Genomic DNA, 22,929 nt, shown 5'->3' with positions numbered 1-22,929 from the left:
CAACACTGTTTTATTCTATTTTCTATCTCTACCCCTCCCCTCCATTTTCAATGCTCTTCCTCCGATCGCGAAATCATTCTCTTACGTCATACACCTGCCTGTTAGAAATGACTGTCCTGTAACTTGCAGGTGCTTTATCTCCATTTGTTTAATTTTGCTTTAGAGTACGCAAGATAGCATGAAAATTTTAACAGCGATTCATTAAAAGAATAACACCGTTTTAGTTTGATTAACATCCTACTTTAGTCGTTTGTTGCCTAATTTGGTTGGTTGTTTACCTTCTCTTTTCGGCACTTAGGCCTACAGTATAAAGCGCAGCAATCCGAACCAGCGTAAAGCATTTAAATTCCAAGGATCTACCACCGGGATCGAGTCTCGAACCCTATACATCAAATGCGCGCGAGTAGCAACTACATCAGCGGGAAGGACTCATTACTAATTGGATGCAAGTGTAAGAACCTTACTTTTTATGCTGTCTGTTTTGAGTAAACGTACCACACGTTTGTCTTTCCGATTTTAACGTTAACCCAAAGTCGCTTTGCAGTTGAAATTAAGATAATTTTATCGTATTTCATCGTTGCACAGAGCACTAAACTCATAAAGCGCTGACGTAAAAACTACGTGAGTCAGAAACATGTATTTCTTCGCCGCAGCATACAGGGACAATCTGATTGGTCATCTATTTGTTGCCCAGACACCTATTCTGGCGTTATGTGGTACTATTATTGACTTGCCTATCATGTTCGAGATTTCTTTTTTGAAAACAGACACATTATAACTGCATTACACGGTTCCGTATCCCAACAAGAGACTTTCAAGAATAAAAATAAGTCAATGCATAACCATACATAGTGAACATTAACAGACGTCATCAGGACCATATTCGAATGACTTGAAGAGGAGATAAAGAAATTCACAGCAAGACAAGAAGATATTATTTCTCCATTACCCTGTAAACTAACTACGTGGGAAACAGAAAGAAGACCTCCAACATTTCAACAGCATATAACAGCAACCGTCAACAAGGAATACTAGCGCCCACTTCCGGACTGCAATTACTCATCTACATCCTGAAATATGACACCTACAAAACGAAAAAAATCATTAGCAATATGGAGAAAATAGCTCATAACTAAATTCTTCTTAATTATGATATTTACAGTGCAAATAAAAGTAAAGATAAGATAGTGAAATAGTATACTTTCTAAAGCATATTTTGTACATTCATGAATAAAGTGCTACATCACCACATGAAATGTTTGGTTTGAAGTATAGTACTGCATGAAGCAAGAACGCGGTCATTACGAGAAAGCCATATGTAGGAAACGGATAGGAATTTTCGAAATATAGCTATAGAGAAGAGTGGAAGGAACTAGTTGGATCGAACGGAAAGCCGACAAGAAAGTATTAGCAACAGTAGGAAGAAGTTGACAATATTGGAGGCAAGTCTTCTTCTCAGGTGAGCAATCTGTCGATTGGTTTGACGCAGTTTTCTACTCATATCCTGAGCCAGACTTTTCATGTCCATGAACTTTTCTTCCCATTTTGTATTGTTTGGTACATATATATCTATCGGGGCCTTCCTCTAAGTACTTTTCCTTCTACCATGCTATCCATAGATAATAGATAATAGAGTGATTCATCACTCATCCTACTTCTGTTTTTCGAAATTCTTCAGTATACTCATATTTTCTGTACTATTTTCTCTCTCTCTCTCTCTCCCTACAAACATACACACACACACACACACACACACACACACATATATATATATATATATATATATATATATATATATATATATATATATATATATATATATATATATATATATATTGATATCTTATCCCAGGGGCGGATCCAGAGGGGGGCGATAGGGGCGATCGCCCCCCCAGAAGAGGGAACTTTCTTATTTTTATATATATAAATAAAACCTACCCCAAAGTTTGGAGCCCTTAAAAGTAGCAGTACGACAACCCACCGCCCCCCCCCCCAGAAGTCGGTCCTGGATCCGCCCCTGTCTTATCCACACATCAATTTTCAATATGCTTCTATAGCACGACATTCCGCAAGCATCCATTCTCCATTTTTTCTCTTCTAATGGAGTCCATTCTTCACATTAGTGCAACACTACACTCCATAATATGCTTTCATGAGACTTTTCTCTTCAGTTTTATACCGATGTTCCCGATTAGAAGCTTTTGTTTCTCTCTGAAAACCTTCTGCATATGAACTATTCTGAATTTTACACCTTGTTTGTACCTATTAGGGTTTGTCATTTTGTTTTCTAAATAATAGAATTCCCGTACATCATCCACAAGGAGATCTCCTATTTTAATCTTCATATTTACTTGATCTTTGTTTGCTTACGTATTTTTATATCTTTCATTATGGTTTTGGTTATCTTTTTGTTGAATTTGCTGTTAACCACTCGTTGCATTCCGTTTAGACCTGCCTCTTTTTTGTTTTCCACAGCGATATTGTCCAAATTGAAGCATGCGTATTTTGTACCCATGAACAGTTATTTTCGTGCCCTTGATTTCTTTTGTTGTTTTCTCAAATGTAGATATTAAACAAAATTAGTGAAAAGGAATATCCGTCCTCTTTTCTGAATTGTTGTTTCTCCTCTCTCTCTTTCTTTCTTTCTTTCTTTCTTTCTTCTATCTCAAATCTTGCCTTCTTTTTGGTATACATGATATATATTGGTGACGGTGGCAAGTAGTAAAGAGGAAAACCTGATTAGAACATTGTTTAAGGAAAAGTTGTGTTATAAGGGACACAACAGAAAGTATGTGGAACGAAAAAGATGGACATATTTCTATATCAAGAAGATAAGCTTATCTATTGTATATACTGGTACATCTTAATTTGTTAAAAGTAAGCTGAAAATGATGATTGAATTTGTTAAGAATGAAATTTATTATTTATTTCATTACTACCTTCGTCAGGTGTACGACTGAAGGACTGTCAGTTTTGCGCTTATCGTTGTTATGACTATGAGTATGAAGTGCAATCTTCATCCTGTATTAGAAGAAATATTGAAAGACTATAAAGTGAGACATTACGTAGCTTTCCTTCCTGTCTTTGTTTGCCTTTCCCTCGTGCTTGTATTTTCTTCCCTTGGTACAGTATGTCAGTGAAAAAGCAGTCATTATCTCCCTTCTTACAATGGCTATACATTAGTTACCTATCTGACAAGTGAACGTCTATCAAGTATTATTCTCCATATATAATAATAATAATAATAATAATAATAATAATAATAATAATAATAATAATAATAATAATAATAATAATAATAATAATAATAATAATAATAACACCTCTTCCTGTTTCGAATTATACTTAGCTCATAATAGGTTTGAAATAATTATAAGTTTCAAATTTTGAAGTAAGAGAAATAAATCTTACAAAATCTTACAATGTTAAACGTACAACGCTTACTTCAATAATGAACATTGATATATCATTATACTTTTCGCTATTCTGGACGGAATTTTTCTAATTGTATTTGAATAGTCCTTAAACATCTTCTAAAAGAACCTGGTGACGCTACTCCCATAGTATCACACACTTGTTTACTTGTCGGGTAGCCACGCGCAAGTAGTCTTGATAATTGTCTACACAGATCTATCGGATGTGGTAAACTCAGGAAATCTTGGGATATCTTGGTGGCCGTGACAACGTAGATAAGAACAAAGGGAAAATTTTGGAAAAAACATTTGAAGAAATATCAGAAGTGTGAGCAAATATCTTCCTGTGTCGGCGTACATGTAAGAGTTTGAGGAAAAACTGGATGAGATTTCCGAAGGTGAAGCTTGCAGAATTATTTCTAAAATACGCACGGGATCTTATTCGAAAAATCTTGGTCACACACTGCTCTTTAAAATATCTTTTGGTCTGATTCGGAAGTGGAAGTAAATCAAAGAATAATGAGTCTTCTGTGGGCGTTTAAAAACATTATTTTAAGCTAATTTACTACAATATCCGACATGTCTTTGCGAGTACAGGTTTTAAATAAAGGTAAGAAGGATGTATTTTAAAGAAGTCTTACGTCCATAGTGGTTGAAAACTGAAGTGACGAGAAACAGTTATCTTTGCTGTTAAACTCTCTCCTATTATAACAATCTTCATCCAGGCCCGCAACTAGGGTTTCTGTCACCCGGGGCAAACACACAATTCGCCGCCCTCCCAGGTTTAGTCGAAAAGTATCACTTACTTATGGATTGCAACTGTAAATAACATTCTTAATGAAACCAGTTATATTGATTTTTAAGCACTTTAATCAAACTTACTTTAACCACAAAAATATATTACATTCGTTATTGCTCACAAGTTTTAAGAATAATTTTGTACATACATTTTGTTTTAATGTTGTATGAAGAAATCAAAACAAAATGAACTAGAAAATATCTGCCACATTATACAGTTATTAATTGAAATAACACATTTAGTTTTAATAACCCGAAGAATAATTATGAACATACGCTTTCATATTAAAATAAGAAACTAATACAAAATAAACTAGAAAATATCTAGTACATCATAAAGTTATAATTGAAATAACATTTAGTTCTAATAAACCCAAAAATAATTTTGTACATAAGCTTTCATTTAAAAATATAAAAACAATACAAAATAAACTTGAAAATATCTGGTATATTATAAATAGAGCAACCCAAAAACATAAAAAGCATAATAGCAATTTAGACATATGGTTGGTACCTTGAACATGGGTGTGGTTGTCTAAGGGTCCAGAAGAAACTAATTTTAAAGAATAATAAAGCATAATTTTAGAAAATAAAGCATAATTCTTGGAAATTCTATTTAACTGCAAGTTTAACATATGCTATATTAATATTTTTTAAAAAATATTTACAATGCAAAATCATTGAGAACATGACAATGCAACAATGAAAAGCTTATTTTTATTTCTGTAAATTTTTCGGTGTAATCCTTTGATGTGAAGAAAAGAAGAAAAGAAAAGAAAAAACTTTCCATCAACAATGAAGCACACAAGAACTCCACACTATATTGTTATGTGTATCTCTCGAACTTGAGCACTTTCTGTACTTTTTGTGCACCTTTCTGTATACTTTCTCTTTCTGTATATATGCACCTCTAAGATGCACACAAGTGATAGAAAAAAACTGATTCGAGCAAAGCATATCTCTTTACAGCGCATTAACTAGAAAGTTCATTAAATATGAAAGAAATTGCTTCATAAAATATTAATAAATAGATCAAGATATTTAGATTATTTAATGTATAGTAAATATTATACATTAAACACGATTAATGTAAAACAATGATTGAAATTAACAATAAAGCATAATAAAGCATAAGTTGGACTGATAGATAATAATTCAAAATGCCTCGAAAAGCTCTCAAGCAAAACTAATAGATAAAACTTCATACAGCCTTCACTCGCAAAATCCCTTGGTAGGCGTACAAGAAACAATTAAATACACCGAGGCGTGTAACTTATCTTTTCCGCCACCTGCCCTCTAGTTTAAAAACATTACAGCAACTGCGTAACATTACAGGGGGCGCGTCTGAGCTAAACTCTTCAACCACCAGCAAGCAACAAAAATCGGTAACTTTTCGCCCCCGCCCCTATTGATAACAGCGTTTTAAACTTCAGAGCGGTTCTCAATGGAATTATAGAGCTTCTTCGTGGCTTAGCGGTTAGCGTACGCGCCTTTGGCGTGGGAGACCCGGGTTCGATTCCTGGCGGGAGCTCATGTGGTTCGGATTCCACGTTAATCAGTAGGTCCACGTATCATATAGCCTTGCTGCTGAAAGGGACGTTAAACTCAAAATCAACTCAACTCAATGGAATTATACAGACAAACAGCTCCTTGTGGTAGGAAAAGGAAAGGGGGCGGATTCTCTGTGGTCGCCCAAGGGAACAAATGCATGCAACATTAGGTTTTTAATGTATGACATTACACCTATTTAGATGAGACTCTCTCTCTCTCTCTCTCTAAAAGAGGTCCCATGGAAAGGCCAAGTAAACTTTTGATTTCTTTTAACCTCTAGAATAAGTTCCTCAAGGGAAAGGGTGCGATTTTTAAAACAATTGATATACTATCTTCTTTCTGGCGCCCCCTCCAACCACGCGCCCGGGGCACGTGCCCCCTCTGCCCCCCCTAGTTGCGGCCCTGTCTTCATCTGCAACTTATAAACATCCCCGGAGCTCTGATTTCTGCTTATGTTTTATTTATATTTATACTGAAAGATAGTAGTAGTTTATCTTTACATTTCAGTACTTTGCTTCAGTACACTAGTGTATTTTCTAACTGCACTTCTTCATAGATACCCAGTAGAGAATAATATTACCTTGCATTAGAAAGCAAGTTTATTTCATGGGCTCAAGATTGATATTACGTCCTTGGACAATTTCTACTGAGACAAAAATCCACAATGATCCTCTTGTTGGATAAAAGGCCATGAAATTCAGTATAGGAGAAATGCTACGAAAAGAATTCCAGGGAAGATAACACAAAGGCTGCAATATAAAGAAGGGACAATCTCACAGATTTGTATTTTTCTCCAGTACAATATTAGGTCTTTTAAAAAGAGTTCTGTTGGAGTTCCACTTGGTATACTTGCCATGTTCTAGTAGTCCCCAACCGGCTTAATTTATACTCAAGCAGAAAATTTATCCGAACCGCATTCATAAATAACACTCCAAACATATGTTACCATTAATGAACTTACGTTAAAACAGATACATTTTAATAACATGCACCTATAATACTAATGGTTATCACTAACACAGAAAACCTGAGTAGTCATTTTAAAGTAATCCAACACATTAAATATCAAAATATGTAACTTTAGTATAAAAAAACGTATTGACTATATTTGTACATCGTTTTTGGTACGAGAAAGCAAAAAATTGCCACATGGCCTTCTTTTCCAGCAGGTCAACAGGAAGATCATCCGCAACTAGAAGGACTTATTGGAATGTCCCCCTCATATAACAAAGGAAGATGTGGGTTACTTCAACGGGGTTCCGCTTCCTTTGAAACTGCCTGAGAATGGTTTGACCGCTAAAACTTTAACTGTGCACACTCACCCACTATACCTCTCGTTATTAGATGAACAAATAAAAAAATAAAAAAAAAACAATAAAAGATAAAAATCCAAACAGTTGTGGAGACTAGTGGCGGATCTAGAAGGTAAAAACTGGGGGGACCAGCCAGTACCCAGACTATGATAGATATATGTAAACTTTCAAAAATATATAAATAATAGCTTAAATTATTTCGTCACTGAAAAAACTGGGGGCCTAGGCCCCCCGACCCTGGCCTAGATCCGCCACAAGTAGATACCTGTATACTTTAAAGTTTAAACTGGATACAAACGCTAACGGAGCAAGAGGGAAAATACGATGGATATTTTTTAAATTATTGAGCCTCCAAAGTAGAAGCAACGTGAGATGATGAAACGGGGATAAGAAAAGCTGTTCATATGATGTTGCCCACTTTCCACACTGATATTTAGACTTCGACATTCAATCCTTGCTTAGTAGCAAGTATGAAAATATCGTCCCAAGATAACCAGAGGAACGTGATTCCAAAAATGCTGTTTTCGTTTTCTTCACGTTTGGACATAATTTTGAAAGCCCCTGTTGGTGTAACGTAACGCCATCTGTTTTCCTTGTCGATCATCTGTTGTAATGCAGGCCAATTACCATCTTATTAAAACCACATCATTCTAAGAAAATAATATTTTTGTCCTCTCGCCTGTAAACCTACGAAAATGGAGTTACGTTCCTCTGGTTCTCATGCGACGATATGATTGAAATTGCAGCACTCGCCAAGTCTGAACTACGTATTGTAATTCGATTTTCCCTAAGCGGCTACTGAGGTCCCTGAAATTCCAAGATCAGATACTTTAGAAATCATAATCTACTCCTTCCCCAACATGCGTTCATTAATACGTCTGCCGTGACAGATGTCCACATTTGACTATTCTCGTCCTATAGGTCAGTGTTAGTATTTTCTTATTTCCCTTCCCAAATAGTGTGTTTTCTTGGCCCAAAGATGGCATTGGAATGCATTTTTGTAAATAGTACCAGTTTCCAACTTTCACCCCAAAGACAACCGTTAAGAAAGGGAGAAGGGGGAAGAAGTGTCCTCGCCGGAGCGAAGAGGGTTCGTCGCGAGGAACAGAAGTGAGCAGAGATGGCCAGTGCGCGAGTGTTTTGTGTGTGCGTGAAATTAGCATTTTAACATAGACAAACAATCAAATTTCTCATAAAACATCTTGCAATACAAAATTGTGTATCAAGATCAATCAGCTTATATGCTTATTAAGCCATCAAGGGCAATAGTGCAAGACAATGCGTTTTTATCACGTCAATTTCGTGTTTCAATTATAAACAATCTATCAAGTGAAACAATAGATGCAATTATATATTGGTTTAACTTTATTAATCTACAATCATATATTTCTTTAATTAACTTATATCTTTATTCAACTATTTATATATGTGATAAATTAAATTGCTATTGAATGCGAATGCGATCATTATTCAACTCGCGTGTCCGTGGATGAACCTCCTATGGAAATACAGTTCTGTTATAAAATAACAGTGGTCCTCCAACTATTGCGCATCAATCACACATACCAAACATAACAAACATTGGTCCTACCAGGGCCGGATACGCGACTGGAGCTAGAACTAGTTAGTGTGTTGACAGTTTTAGTGGACAAATTAATTCAGTGCATTAGAAAAAACAATATGGTGGCGTACGTAAGCGTCGGGTAAAGCATTTCCCGCGCGTCAGTGTCAGTGCGGTGGTGCCACATCACACCCAGGTCGGGGAGAAGAAGTCCAGGATTGCAGCAGCAGAGCAGCATCCAGGCAGCAGCTTTACAACCAAAGGTCAGTAAGTATTTATCTGGCTCGTCCTGTATTTTCCTTGCTTGTTAAATCAAATTTAGAAATGAGTGAGACACAACGCCTGATACGCCAACGCGCTGCGTACAAAGGGAAAATTTCGCGCATACAGACATTTATAAATGAATTTGATGAAGCCCAACAAAATGTAGAAGACATTAAAGCACGGGTGGAGCATCTGGACAGGGTGTGGTTAATACTGCAAGAAATACAAGATGCCATTGAAATCGAACAAGAGGATGATACAGATAACACAGGGGTGGAAATCGAAAACTTGTATTTCGGTGTAAAGGCACAATTACAAACGCTTCTGTCGAAACAGGAACACAAAAATCAGTCTTCAGATCATGACGCATCAAGAGCTAATACACACACACAAATAAAGTTGCCCGCGATTGAGATTCCTCACTTTGAGGGGGATTACAAACAGTGGCTTCCCTATGAAGACACATTCAGATCACTCATACACAATAATAAAGACATTGCCGCTATTCAAAAACTGCAGTATTTGAGATCATCTTTGAAAGGGGAAGCGCTAAAATTAGTACAAAATCTGCCCATCACAGAAGCAAATTACACGGTAGCATGGAAATTACTGTCAGACAGGTACTCAAATAAACCGCTAATAGCTGCATCGTACATTCAAGAAATTCTTAACATTCATCAGGTGCAAAAAGAAAACGCAGCAGAACTCAGGGAGTTTGTAAACACCGCGTCAAGCAACATGAACGCATTACAAGCGCTCAAAACCGATGGTCAGCTATTAGACATAATTTTTATTCAACACTTTGTGTCACGATTAGACAGTAGCAGTAGAAAAGCATGGGAGCTACGCAAAACTGAAACACCATTTCCCACGCTTGACGGATTCCTGTCATTTTTGGAGAAAAGATGCCAAGGGTTGGAAACAATGACTGCGAACACAAGTGATGTAAAGGGGGCAAGAGTACATCAATCGCAAACAAAGGGTGTTAAGGGCAATCATACGAAGGCGTATGTGTCCACAGTTTCTCGTGCATGCCAGTTTTGCAAGGAAGCTCATCCTATATTTGCATGCCAATCATTTATTAAAGCGAGTGACAAACAAAAGAGTGAGTGTGTCCGCAAGAATAATCTCTGTGTTAACTGTTTGCGGAAAAATCATCGAGCAAGCGAATGCAAATCAAGTTCATGCAAAAAATGCGGCAAGAAGCATAATACATTGTTGCATTATAATAAACAATCAAGCGAGTCATCGTCTTCAGAGGGAAGAAAGAGAGAGAATAACAGAAGCAGCAACACGCCCAATGGATCCCAAGAGGAGCAAGATAATGTTCAGGGTTCATATTGCACACTTAAAGGGTTGCATACGTCACAGGTGTTATTCTCCACGGCCATGGTGAAGGTTAAGGACAGCAATGGACAGTGGATTACATGTCGGGGCCTCCTGGACAGCGCATCCCAGAGCCACTTCATTTCAAAGACATTGGTCCAGCGTCTGCGTCTCAAGAAGCATAGAAGACACATACCCATCCATGGCATAAACGATGCTGCGTCAGAAGCACGGTTTTGTGTTGACATCGCACTACAGTCAATGTGACATCATATCAGGCAAACATCAGTTGTTCAGTGTTGCCACGCATCACTGGAAATTTACCGGTGGAAAGAGTGGACTGCAAAAATTGGAAAATCCCGAAGAATATAGCACTGGCGGATCCCACTTTCAACGTTCCAGGGAAGGTCGAATTGTTGTTGGGTGCGGAAGTATTCTTCAGGATACTCAAAGCGGAACGGAAGTTACTGGGAGAAGAGCTTCCGATACTACAAGACACACAGCTGGGTTGGGTCATCGCAGGAAGCATCCCATCCGAATGCCACAGAAACAGTCCAGTGACGTCATTCTTCACCAGAACCGAAGACAATCTTCACGATCAACTACGTCGTTTTTGGGAGCTGGAAGAAGTGTTCACCAACCTTTGGACCGCCGAAGAGTCAGCATGTGAAACGCATTTCCAGAAAAAAATTGTGCGAGACGAGACAGGCAAATTTGTGGTTTGTTTGCCATTGCGTGAAGACCGATATGTACTTGGTGACTCATTTCAACAAGCAACAATTAGACTACAACAACTGGAGCGGAAACTGAAGCGTCAACCCGAGCTACAAACGTCATATGTAAATTTTCTTGAGGAATACGAGCAATTGGGACACATGAAAGAAATTCAAGAATTGCAGTTAAGAGAAGAAAACAAAGGAGCAGCCTTTTACCTACCACATCACGCTGTGTTCAAACCAGTAGTACCACAACGAAGGTCCGCGTGGTGTTCGATGCGTCAGCCAAATCTACAAGTGGCAAGTCACTAAACGATATTCTCATAGTGGGGCCTACGTTGCAGCAAGATCTGTTCTCCATCGTATTGCGATTTCGTGCCCACCCTATAGTGTTTACGGCTGACGTAGAGAAAATGTATCGCGCCATTAGAGTACATCCCAATGACACATCATTGCAACGTATTCTATGGAGAAGATCACCTGAAGAACCAATTCGAACATTCGAGCTTCAGACCGTAACCTATGGCATGGCTTCGTCATCATTTTTAGCTACAAGATGCTTGCAACAGCTGGCGGAAGAGAAATCACATCTATTCCCTCAGGCATCTAAAATATTAAAAGAAGATTTTTTCATGGACGATCTCGCAAGTGGTGCGAGCAGCACAGAGGAGACCTTAAGGCTACAAGCGGAACTCATTTCTTTGCTTCAAGGGGGAGGATTCAACTTACGAAAATGGTGTTCAAATAGTGCAGCTTTGTTGGAAGCCATTCCGCCAGAAAATCGAGAAATTGAATTTCCCGTCCACTTTCAAGATGTGGAGGGCGTCAACACATTAGGTCTATCCTGGCATCCAGGCAAGGACAAATTTTTCATTAAACATCGGCCAGCAGACATCATTGCAAATTCAAGTAGCATCACCAAGCGACAGGTGGCATCTGTGGTAGCGACTATCTTTGATCCACTAGGCTTGATAAGCCCAGTAGTAATCACATACAAGTGTTTTCTGCAAAGATTGTGGTTAGAACCCATCACATGGGATGACAAACTACCGCCTGAACTTCACGCAAGATGGCAACACTTGCAGCAGCAATTAGCATTCATTAAAGATATTCAAGTCGATCGTTTCGTTTTAGTGGAAGGAGAACCGGTCAGTATTGAACTATGTGGGTTTGCGGACAGCAGCGAATCAGCTTATGGAGCATGTATCTACGTACGATCAACGAATCAAAATGGTCAAACAAAAACACAATTGCTGTGTGCGAAATCACGAGTAGCACCGCTAAAGAAAATCACATTAGCCCGTCTAGAATTGTGTGCAGCATTGGTACTGGCAACTTTGCTTCATAAAATTCTACCTGTTCTACAGTTCAAGATAGACAACATTTATTTGTGGTCTGATACACAAATTGTGCTTGCTTGGTTATCGTCACCGCCCACAAGATGGAAACCATTTGTTGCGAACAGAGTTGCCCAAATACAGGACATGACTCAAATCAGCGACTGGCAACACTGCCGATCAGCAGACAACCCTGCAGATATGATCTCTCGTGGTGTCGAACCTGCTTCCATTCAGGACCGAAAGATCTGGTGGGAGGGGCCTCCATGGTTGTCACAGCCCAAAGATACATGGCCTTCTTCAAGAAAGAAATCCAGCATTCAAGACGTTCCCGAAGCAAGAGAAAAAACAGTTGTAGCTTTGACTACACAAGAGCCTCAGGATGACGTCATCAGCAAGTTTTCCGGACTAACGAAGCTAGTACGAGTGATAGCTTACTGTCGCCGTTTCATGCACAATGCAAGAAGGGGAAGCAAGCGAAAGACAGGCAGTCTATCAACGAGTGAACTAAACAATTCGCTACAGCTGTGCATCAGATTAGTGCAACAAAGGGAATATAAACAAGAAATCAAGGACGTTAGTGCAGGTCGTCAAATCTCAACACGTAGCCCTCTCAAAAATTTGTGCCCTCTACTGGATGAGAACCAAGTGCTACGAGTGGGTAGAAGATTAGAAAACAGTAACCTTCCCTATGAAGGAAAGCATCCAGCCATTATTCCTTCAAATTCGCATCTGGCAACACTGATTTTGGAAAATGAGCATAAAAGACATCTTCACGCTGGGTTACAATTATTAGTATTTTCTGTGCGTCAACGATACTGGATCCCTAAGTGTCGTCAATTAGCTAAGAAAATTATTCATCATTGTGTGACATGTGTTCGTCTCAAGGCATCACCTATAACTCAACAAATGGGACAATTGCCATCTCATAGAGTACGGCCGGCACCAGCGTTTTTAAATTGTGCGGTCGATTATGCAGGGCCAATAAACATCAAATCAACTGTCAGAAGCAAATCGGTCAAAAAATGTTATATAGCGGTATTTGTTTGTATGTCTACAAGAGCCATACATTTGGAAGCGGTCAGTGACTTCACAACCGAATCTTTCCTTGCAGCCATGAGAAGATTCATAGCAAGAAGAGGCAAATGCAGTAATATTTACAGCGATAATGGCAAAACATTTGTAGGTGCAAATAATGCGCTTAAAGAATTATACCAGATGTTACGAGAAGATACATTTCGTAAAGGGGTGGAGGAGTTCACATCTTCGGAAGGCATACAATGGCATTTCATCCCGGCGCAATCTCCGCACTTCGGGGGATTGTGGGAGGCAGGAGTGAAATCTATGAAGCATCATCTCGTCAGAACTACAAAGGGCGCGACATTGACCTTTGAAGAACTTTGTACGCTCTTAGCGCAAATTGAGGCGTGTCTCAACTCTCGTCCTATAACAAAAATGAACGATGACCCTAGCGATACAGATATTTTAACCCCTGGTCATTTCCTAATAGGCCAACCTCTCACCTCTATCCCTGAGCCAGACATAACTGACCTCCCTAACAATAGACTAGACCGTTGGCAGCAAACGCAAAAATATTTTCAAGTGATCTGGAAGCGGTGGTCGAAGGAATACCTGAACGGACTCCAGCAGAGAAACAAGTGGTATTTCCAAAAGAACAATATAACCCCAGGTACTATCGTGTTGTTGAAGGAAGCAAACATTCCTCCTTTGTCATGGCGCTTAGGTGTAATTGAAGAAGTGCATCTGGGTAAAGACTCGCTAGTGAGAGTAGTTACTGTACGAACTGCAAGTGGCATTTACAAACGTGCAGTGAATAAACTGGTTCCATTACCTTCTCCAGTTTCTTCCCATCAGTGACAATTGTGTGAAAGTGTCTCATTGTTTGTTGGTCGTTATCCGACCAAGAGGGGGGGAGTATGTTAGTATTTTCTTATTTCCCTTCCCAAATAGTGTGTTTTCTTGGCCCAAAGATGGCATTGGAATGCATTTTTGTAAATAGTACCAGTTTCCAACTTTCACCCCAAAGACAACCGTTAACCCTAGAACGGACGGGTGAAAAAAAGTTACACGAGCGGACGGGTTGGGTCTACAGGACCCCACCAAAATATTATATATAAACATACATCTATGTTAAAATTCGTTTATTTTTTTGCACAAACAACTATAATGGCCCTTTATTCTTCTTAAAATGTTATACAAAACAATTGCAAACTGTAAGTTATTGATTAAAAGGTAATTTTACAAATTCTTAGAAAATCCCTTAATGTTTTCGATTATTATTTATATATAAAATATTCTGGATGGTATGCAGTTACCTTTAAGCTACTTCAGTCTCAGAATGTTTGAACTTGAATGTTCAGTCTATAGTGCGTTTTAGTTTGGACGTTCAGCACAGTTGTCACATACCATTTTTGTGTGTTTCAAACATACCCACACTTTACAATATGTGCAAAAGTATTTGGTTTTGCTGTCTGGGCACTGGTAACAACGTCCTCTTTTGTTCTGATTGTTGATTTCACTGGCCTGCCTGATGTTAGTAGACGTACCACTGATCCTTCCGGCCAATTCTCTAATATGTCTGGGCAGTTTTCCATGTTGAGCTCTCGTTGCCATATGAGGTCTAATTAAAAGCAATGCAAGTTGTTTTATAAACTTACGTCGAGTTAAATTCTGAGAATCCATTGCTTTGTTTGCTTTCAGAACGACATATGCATTAACTCCAGCGATGTTCGTCAGTGCATAGAACAAACATAATGGCCAACGCTTAGTTGCTCTCCCTACATTGTACTCAGCACACATCGCATCCAGCACATCTACTCCACCTTTGGTTTCATTATAAAATGTCACAATTTCGGGTTTTTTAGCTTCCCCTGTGGACTCATCAATGTTTCCATCATGGTGCATCGAAGACAGAAGAACAACTGATTTGTTTTTCTTCGGAACATACGACACAATTGTTGCATTTTCCTGGTACCCAAATAAAGAAGAATACACTTCTCTTGATTTCGCCGGAAGAAATTGTGGAGGGATCTCTTTTTTGTTTTTACGCACTGTGCCGACTAAAGTAAGATTCTTCTCTCGCAAGATCTTCATTAGCGGATACGAGGTAAACCAATTGTCCATTGTAATATTTCTACCAGTACCACTTATGGGGTTAACAAGTCTTAGCACGACATCCTTGGCCTTATTACTACAATTAAATGGTCATTTGGGCTGCTCACCAACGTACACTTCTAAGTTTTTTGCATAGAAAGTTTTTGAATCGGCCAGTATGAAAATTTTTATACCATACTTTGATGGCTTAGAAGGAATATACATTCTGAAACTGCATTTCCCTCTGAAAGCCACAAGCATTTCATCCACTGTCAGATATTCTCCTGTTGTATAATGAGCATTACAATTATCAGTAAAAATATTTAAAATATCTCTAATGGCGGCCAACTTGTCCACTAATTTCCTTTCATTCCTAGTTTTAACGTTATCAAATCGGATACATCGTAAAAGAAATCTAAATCTTCTAAGGGACATAGTAGCTGGAAATGCCTCAATACCAAAACCAGACGTGTCCCAGAATTCTTCAATATTTGCGTGTCCAGCATGAAAAAGTCCTGCAAGGTAGAGTAAACCTAAGAAAGCTTTTATTTCTTCCTTTGTACACTCTCTTGCCAGAAATGGATCATCTTTGTATCGCGGCCTCACAATTTCAATAAAAGTATTCGTGCTAGTCACAACAATATCTAATAAATTTTCATCAAAAAACAAAAGCCAAGCGTTTAAAGGATTATCTGCCTCCCTCGCATCTCCCTTCACTCCAGGCAAATGAGTAACAATATTATGACTTCTTGTTCGACAATTCGAGGGATAAAATGTTTTGTTCCATTTTGTTGTTTTATCTCGTCCAACATACTTTGATGCTGTACCACACCTCGTAGAATCAACATCACTTTCACCATCATCAACATTCAACCTTTGCACAGGTGTAGAAAAAAATTACGATCATCAGGAACCGCTTCAACACAATCTTCTAATTCACTGTCTGTATTATGTTCACTCTCCAACTGGAAATCTGGATCTGCATCTGAGTCATCGAATTCACTAGGTTCTCTTTCCAATTCAAGTAGTATTTGATCATCGTTTAGCACTTCAGCCATGTCTAATCGGTCAGATACGCTGCCAAAACATTCACCAACAAATAAGCACTTTATATTCTTATTCTCGTTAACAATATGAAGTTTTTACGGGAAACGTTACTCAGTATGCCATAAAGAAACCTATTATTGGCGCAGCTCACAGTTATTCCACAAGACTGACGTAAACGGACGGGTTGGGTCTCACAGACCGAAAGCAATTTCAATCCTCACTCGTACACAGACTAATTGCAACTGAAGTAACATATGCATATTCCTGACATCTAGTGACATTACCTGAAAGGTATAGAGAAGGACTTAACAATAGCTTAAAATCGTTCAGAAATGCAGTACTTTTAAATATGCTTGGGTCTGTGAGACCCAACCCATCCGTTGTAGGGTTAAGAAAGGGAGAAGGGGGAAGAAGTGTCCTCGCCGGAGCGAAGAGGGTTCGTCGCGAGGAACAGAAGTGAGCAGAGATGGCCAGTGCGCGAGTGTTTTGTGTGTGCGTGAAATTAGCATTTTAACATAGACAAACAATCAAATTTCTCATAAAACATCTTGCAATACAAAATTGTGTATCAAGATCAATCAGCTTATATGCTTATTAAGCCATCAAGGGCAATAGTGCAAGACAATGCGTTTTTATCACGTCAATTTCGTGTTTCAATTATAAACAATCTATCAAGTGAAACAATAGATGCAATTATATATTGGTTTAACTTTATTAATCTACAATCATATATTTCTTTAATTAACTTATATCTTTATTCAACTATTTATATATGTGATAAATTAAATTGCTATTGAATGCGAATGCGATCATTATTCAACTCGCGTGTCCGTGGATGAACCTCCTATGGAAATACAGTTCTGTTATAAAATAACAGTGGTCCTCCAACTATTGCGCATCAATCACATACCAAACAGTCAGTAAGTCCTTCTTTAAACTCATTGCAACAGTCCTGCACACAACCATCATGTATAAAGTATCCTCCGTATAATTCTTACTCATTTGAAGGTGAATTTCGGGTGTTTTATGCCATTCCGCTTGGCAAAATCGAATCGAATTACATACATCACGAGTTCACATTTGGCGGGGGCTTCGATTGCACTAGATATATTTTCACTGTCGCTACTCCACAATGAGATAATGGAAGAGCGTATATAGACGTCCCGTTCAGGTGCCGTTTACCCATATAGCACGCGCTCTTTAGGTGGACGAGGCCCAGGGTTCGATTCCCGGTAGGAGATTATTGAACGATAGTGGTTCGGATTCCACATTGAACTCATATAGCCTCGCTGCTGAAAAAGGAGAAAAGATGGCTTGAAAATTTTAAACTCAAGTGAATTGTGGCAACCTTGAGACATCAAAAATAATATACTACAATGCACATATTGCACCATTTTTTTAAAATGAAAGTTACCATTGAAGAGACTTTCAAGTGCCAGCGGGATAACCTACCTATGATTACTGGCATGTAGTTTGAAGCGCTCATCAGCTACCACTATAAAAATTATTAGGAAGTACCGCAAGATTCTGAAACTTGAATATTTGGATAGGGCACATACTAGTTCCTAAATAAAATATTGTCCCGACTACGGTAGGTGCCATAGTTTTGGAGCTATGGACCTTTAAATTTCATTTTTTTCATGTTTTCGGCAGCCTATAACTCCGAAAGAAATCATTTATGCACCCAGATTGGTCTATACTTCTTGTCTAATTTTCGTGTAAGGAATCACCTCCCAAATGTGTCGGTGCGAAGTAGGGGTGTCGTCCCCCTTGCGACAGTCCTATTAGCGACAGTAACTGTTAACTGTCCTATGAGCGACCGATTCGATCTGTTAACTGCTCTATGAGTAACCGATTCGTTCATACTAAGATAATGGAAGAAGATAAGGTTCTCTCTTCTTTAACTTGTTTCATGCTAATGTGATTTAGGACCTAACAAAGTGTATTATGAAAAATTTCGCTCTATCTAAATTTAATACATCTGAATGCTCTCATGACATTAACCATCTTTAATACTTTTTTCCTAATATTATATTTTTGAATTAATTTCTATGAATACATTGACTCTATCAAGGAGAAAACTAACTAAATATTTAGAGTAGCTCCGCCTTTGTCTATGATTGTAATATAATTAAAATATCATGTTAAAATTATACGGAGCATAAGTTTAGATAGAATATGTTTATGGCATAAGAAAGAAATCAGAAAGAGATAGGGGCGCCCAAGAAAAATTTTCTAGGGAGGGACATCTCCATGGTTGCTGTATCACGTCTCGTATATCTGGTATTTAATATACGCGGTTTGCAATATTACGTATACATTTTCGCGATCCAGGGGGGCGATAACTGCCTTCCCATCGAGCGCCCATGGAAAGAGGTTGTTCACTACTTGAGGATATCAAAGAAATCTAAAAACACGGTGTATTCGAAGAAATTATTACAGATGTTACAAATCTCTCGCAGGACTTAACAGTTCGTCTAGTTATAAGGGATTATATCAGATTGCTATACGACAAGCTCTTATGTAAAGTCAAAACAAGAGAGGAAGGCAAATTAAGCAATTAGTTTACGTTTTAGTAGCTTACAATAGGGGGGGAAGATAGTTTAAAGAGTTTGTTTACCTTTTGGTTTGTATAGAGTGAACTGCGTTATAATTGATGGGATTGGTTGAGAAGCCAATCTGATGTAAGAGATCTCAAAACTGTCTTTTATCATTGACATTTTTTTTTTTTTTTTTTTTGCATTTTATTCACAGTATCTTAGGAAGTCTAAAAAGTAGATAGTTGGCGAAACTGTTACATGTTTAAGTTTTTCAAAATAAAATATATTACTGTGCCTAGTGAGCAATTAGATTTGAATGAAATTAGGTACAGAAAACAGAGCTTTTGAAGAAAGGGGATATTACAACTGGATTTTCAATAATTACACAGGAATATACTTTTCATGGAAATATCCCTGTTGTCTCGTTAAGTTATTTGATATGTTTTATGTCAAATCTAACTCAAAGTTAAAATAAGTTTTATTTGCACTCACAGTAGAGGAAAAATATATTTGACGAACAGTATCACTGGCACGTACATTTTCATAGCAAAGTTGTTCAGACGCTAATAACGCCAGAGGCAAACATATTTTACGAGAGGGAATCATATCATCTCCCATCATCTCAATGCAAATGAATCGGTCGCTTATAGGACAGATAACATTTCCTGTCGCTAATAGGACTGTCGCTTCTGGGACTAATTCCGAAGTAGGTGATGTTCAATGAACCATTGCCTTATCTCTGTTTCCTCATCTCGCATGGTTCTCCTTTGGAGATTAACGGAGGCTGATTTTTAAGAAAGTAGCGCTGTATATAAGTTGGGATGTGGCAAATGAGCGGAAAGTTCATTGGTAGTTCAGCAAATATAAGTCCCTCAATACATCTATTCATAAACGCTACTTGCGATTACGAGACGTTTACAAGCCACAGACAATAAGGAACTCAGTGTAGCTATTAAAGCCGATAATAGTCAAATATGTGAGGGACTGGAAAAAGTATTCAATTCAAGAGATAAAAATTATTTGCCAACATGGAAAACATATGAAGTGTGATGATGGGGCCACAATAAAAAAATATATATATATATCTCACTATCTTTTACAAATTTTGCTCTATGGAGATCCAAAGTTATGTTTCACTAGAGAGACGAGAGCAGAGATGAAGCTATTCTCGGAACGCTGAATTTATATCGAAATAGTAATTTCTCGATGTTTCTTATAGTTCTTGCTCTGTGAAGATCAATATAAGGATTGAGTGTGGAGGATGAATTTAGATTTTAATGAAGAGATAAGTGCGGAGATAGAACCTATTCTTAGGACGTTGAATTCATATCAAAATCCACTTTATATCTCTTACCAATTTTGCTTTGATATTTGTCGAGAGAAGAATGAGCTGACCCGTAAGACTTCTCATATTTATTAATACAGAAATATTATAGGAAAAATTCTGAGAATAAAATTTGCAAACAGAAAACAGAAACAAAATTTGCTCTTAAGCTGAATATTTTCATAACATGCTCACATATCTGTGGATCCGTAAAGCATTCTCCGTTATTCGGGTACTTACAGAGGTTGGACGTTGAATTATTTGGAGCCGAGGAAAATCAACCTTGACAGTTTTCCATATATTTTTAAGACAAAGAATTGTGGCTGAAGTAGTCGTAATACAGTAGCAGTTCTTTCTTAAACAGTTCGCTCTGTATCTATGATTGCGATCGTTTTTCTGTGTCAGGGTTGGCAATTCTGTAGTTGTGATGTTAGACATGACTGAAAGGGGACGACAGCAACGCAAGGGATTGGATTTAATGAGGCAGCGTCACCTGCGAGAGAAGGGTTATTAAAATTTCATTTCTAGAGAGTAAAAGAGGGAGAAACCCACCAAATAACCAACTCTCTCTTCTTTTCTTTCATTCCTCAGCATTTATTCTCTTCCCAGAAACAGTGAATTCTTTGCATTGTTCAAAGGTAATTGCATGCAAGGGTTGGTAGAAAAGCAAGCAATCTCTCCGGCTAGAAATCATTTTCTGCCTTGGTCAAAGCTCTTCTGGTGGTTCTAGCTGCCCATACAGTCTTTTTTTAATTCACTTGCCTCTGTTTTTTTTACTTCCATGCTTGTCAGATTCTCTACCACAGAATCTTCAAGTGCATGACTTACTCTCATAGGTATTCATGAATTAGGATAAAGCTAGAACATACGGATTGTGTGGTTGCAGACTTTCTCTAGAAGAACTATGCTTGTTCAATTTAGTGACTTCAAATCTACTTATTTTCTTACTTATATCTGTGTTTGCAAGCCTAACAATATGAAATTTCAGCATTTTTTCGATATCTTTTCACCTTACCGACATGCTACTTGCAAATATTATCTCGAGTTGGAAACACTGCCCCAATCCATTTTCTTAGAATGCATTTCATGTTCTATCAGAAATTTGCAAAATGTTTTAGTAGTTCACTACTTTTACTTAGTTAACGTTTATACTACGAATAATACCTTTTTGGAATTTCTCTGTTTCTGGTCTTTCAACCCCATTACTGCTATTTTACTAGAAATAATTGTTTAGAAAATTATGGTGTTGTGTGTTATTTTTAGGTGTTCGCCAAATCTCCGAAACTAAACATACATTATGTTATATATATTTAAAAAATATATATTTTTAACAGAAATTTTCTTGCAAATGTTTTACTTAAAATTGGGGACAGGAAATTCACACCCTCATTATTAACCCATCTTAAGTCTAAGCAGTAAAGATGATTGTGAATCGACAGAAAAATTTACCCTATATTCTACCAAAATTCAATGATTTTCTTTTACGAAAACTTTTTGAGCAGCATTTTTTCAGATCATATAGTGCACATGTGCGAGCAATGGGAAAGGGGAGGGGGTTAAGCCACTTTTCATTTCTGACCGACTTCAAATCCAAGGATTGGAGATTGTGGGTTTATTTTATATTTAGGTCCTATGAGACCATTTATTTTAAACCCGTCAATAGTTTTACGCTTCTAATTTCTAAAGTAAACATGTTACTTAAGTCTATTATTATTATTATTATTATTATTACTAGCAGCGTTCACCCCGCTTCGCTGCGGTCACCCCGGAACGCAATAAACTTTGTTACTTAGATAATTTTTACTTTTTCGCTTTCAAGTGATATGATAAAAACCATAGAAGATTGCAGTAAATGTTAACATTATATCGCCTGTCATTTATGTTAACCCGCCCCGCTTCGCTGCGGTCACCCCCGAACGCAATAAACTTTGTTACTTAGATAATTTTTACTTTTTCGCTTTCAAGTGATATGATAAAAACCATTATAACGCCTGTCATGTATGTTAACCCGCCGAGTGACACGGTCATGCGGGTTGCATATAAATACGTTTATTTTTATACCTATGATGAACTAACAAAGGATTTGTACGTAATGGACACCTGAATGGTCAATTATCTCAAGACACTGGTAATTGAAAATTAAAGTGATATGATAAAAACCATCTAGGGTCCAAATCCTAATAACCCCCCAAAAATAAAAGAAATTGGTTCAGCCGTATTAGCGTGATGAGCGGACAAAGGATTTGTACGTTCTCTTTTATATATATAGATTATTATTAATATTATTTGTAATATAGAATTGCATATTTAAAAAATCAATGATGAAATTCATCCCGCAAAGTTATGGCCAAGCGAGATTTTAGTTCGCGAGGTTTTAAACCACGAGGTTTTGGATGGCGAGATATTGGCTACGCGAGATTCTAGCTAGTCGAGATTTTGGGCGGCGTGGTTTCGGCCCGCGAAATTTTGGGTGGCGAGATTTTGTCCGTATACCATTTTTGCGATCACTCAGCCAGCGATTAGATTCCGTGGCGGAAGAAGTCTGGAGTTTATCTTGTGAAGACTGTATGTGACAGCACTCGATTATAAGGAAGGGTCTTCCTTCCCAAGATTTCGAAATGCCGG

At 37.8% G+C, this 22,929-nt stretch overlaps 2 protein-coding genes across 2 annotated transcripts; both read left to right on the top strand.

Annotated features, from left to right (window-relative positions):
• The first annotated feature begins 8,960 nt into the window (after positions 1-8,960).
• Positions 8,961-10,493, top strand: LOC145665340 (uncharacterized). Its single transcript, XM_081732639.1, has one exon. It carries the CDS (start codon positions 8,961-8,963, stop codon positions 10,491-10,493), a length of 1,533 nt encoding a protein of 510 aa, XP_081588765.1.
• An 862-nt stretch (positions 10,494-11,355) lies between these two features.
• On the top strand, positions 11,356-14,157 carry LOC145665339 (uncharacterized). Its single transcript, XM_081732638.1, has one exon. It carries the CDS (start codon positions 11,356-11,358, stop codon positions 14,155-14,157), a length of 2,802 nt encoding a protein of 933 aa, XP_081588764.1.
• Positions 14,158-22,929: the final 8,772 nt, after the last annotated feature.

This window comes from Thermobia domestica, chromosome 11 (assembly GCF_964235325.1).
Source record: "Thermobia domestica chromosome 11, izTheDome1.hap1.1, whole genome shotgun sequence".
Lineage (NCBI taxonomy): Eukaryota > Metazoa > Arthropoda > Insecta > Zygentoma > Lepismatidae > Thermobia > Thermobia domestica.
The sequence above is the reverse complement of the archived record's forward strand: the minus strand, read 5'-3'. Positions and strand labels throughout refer to the sequence as shown.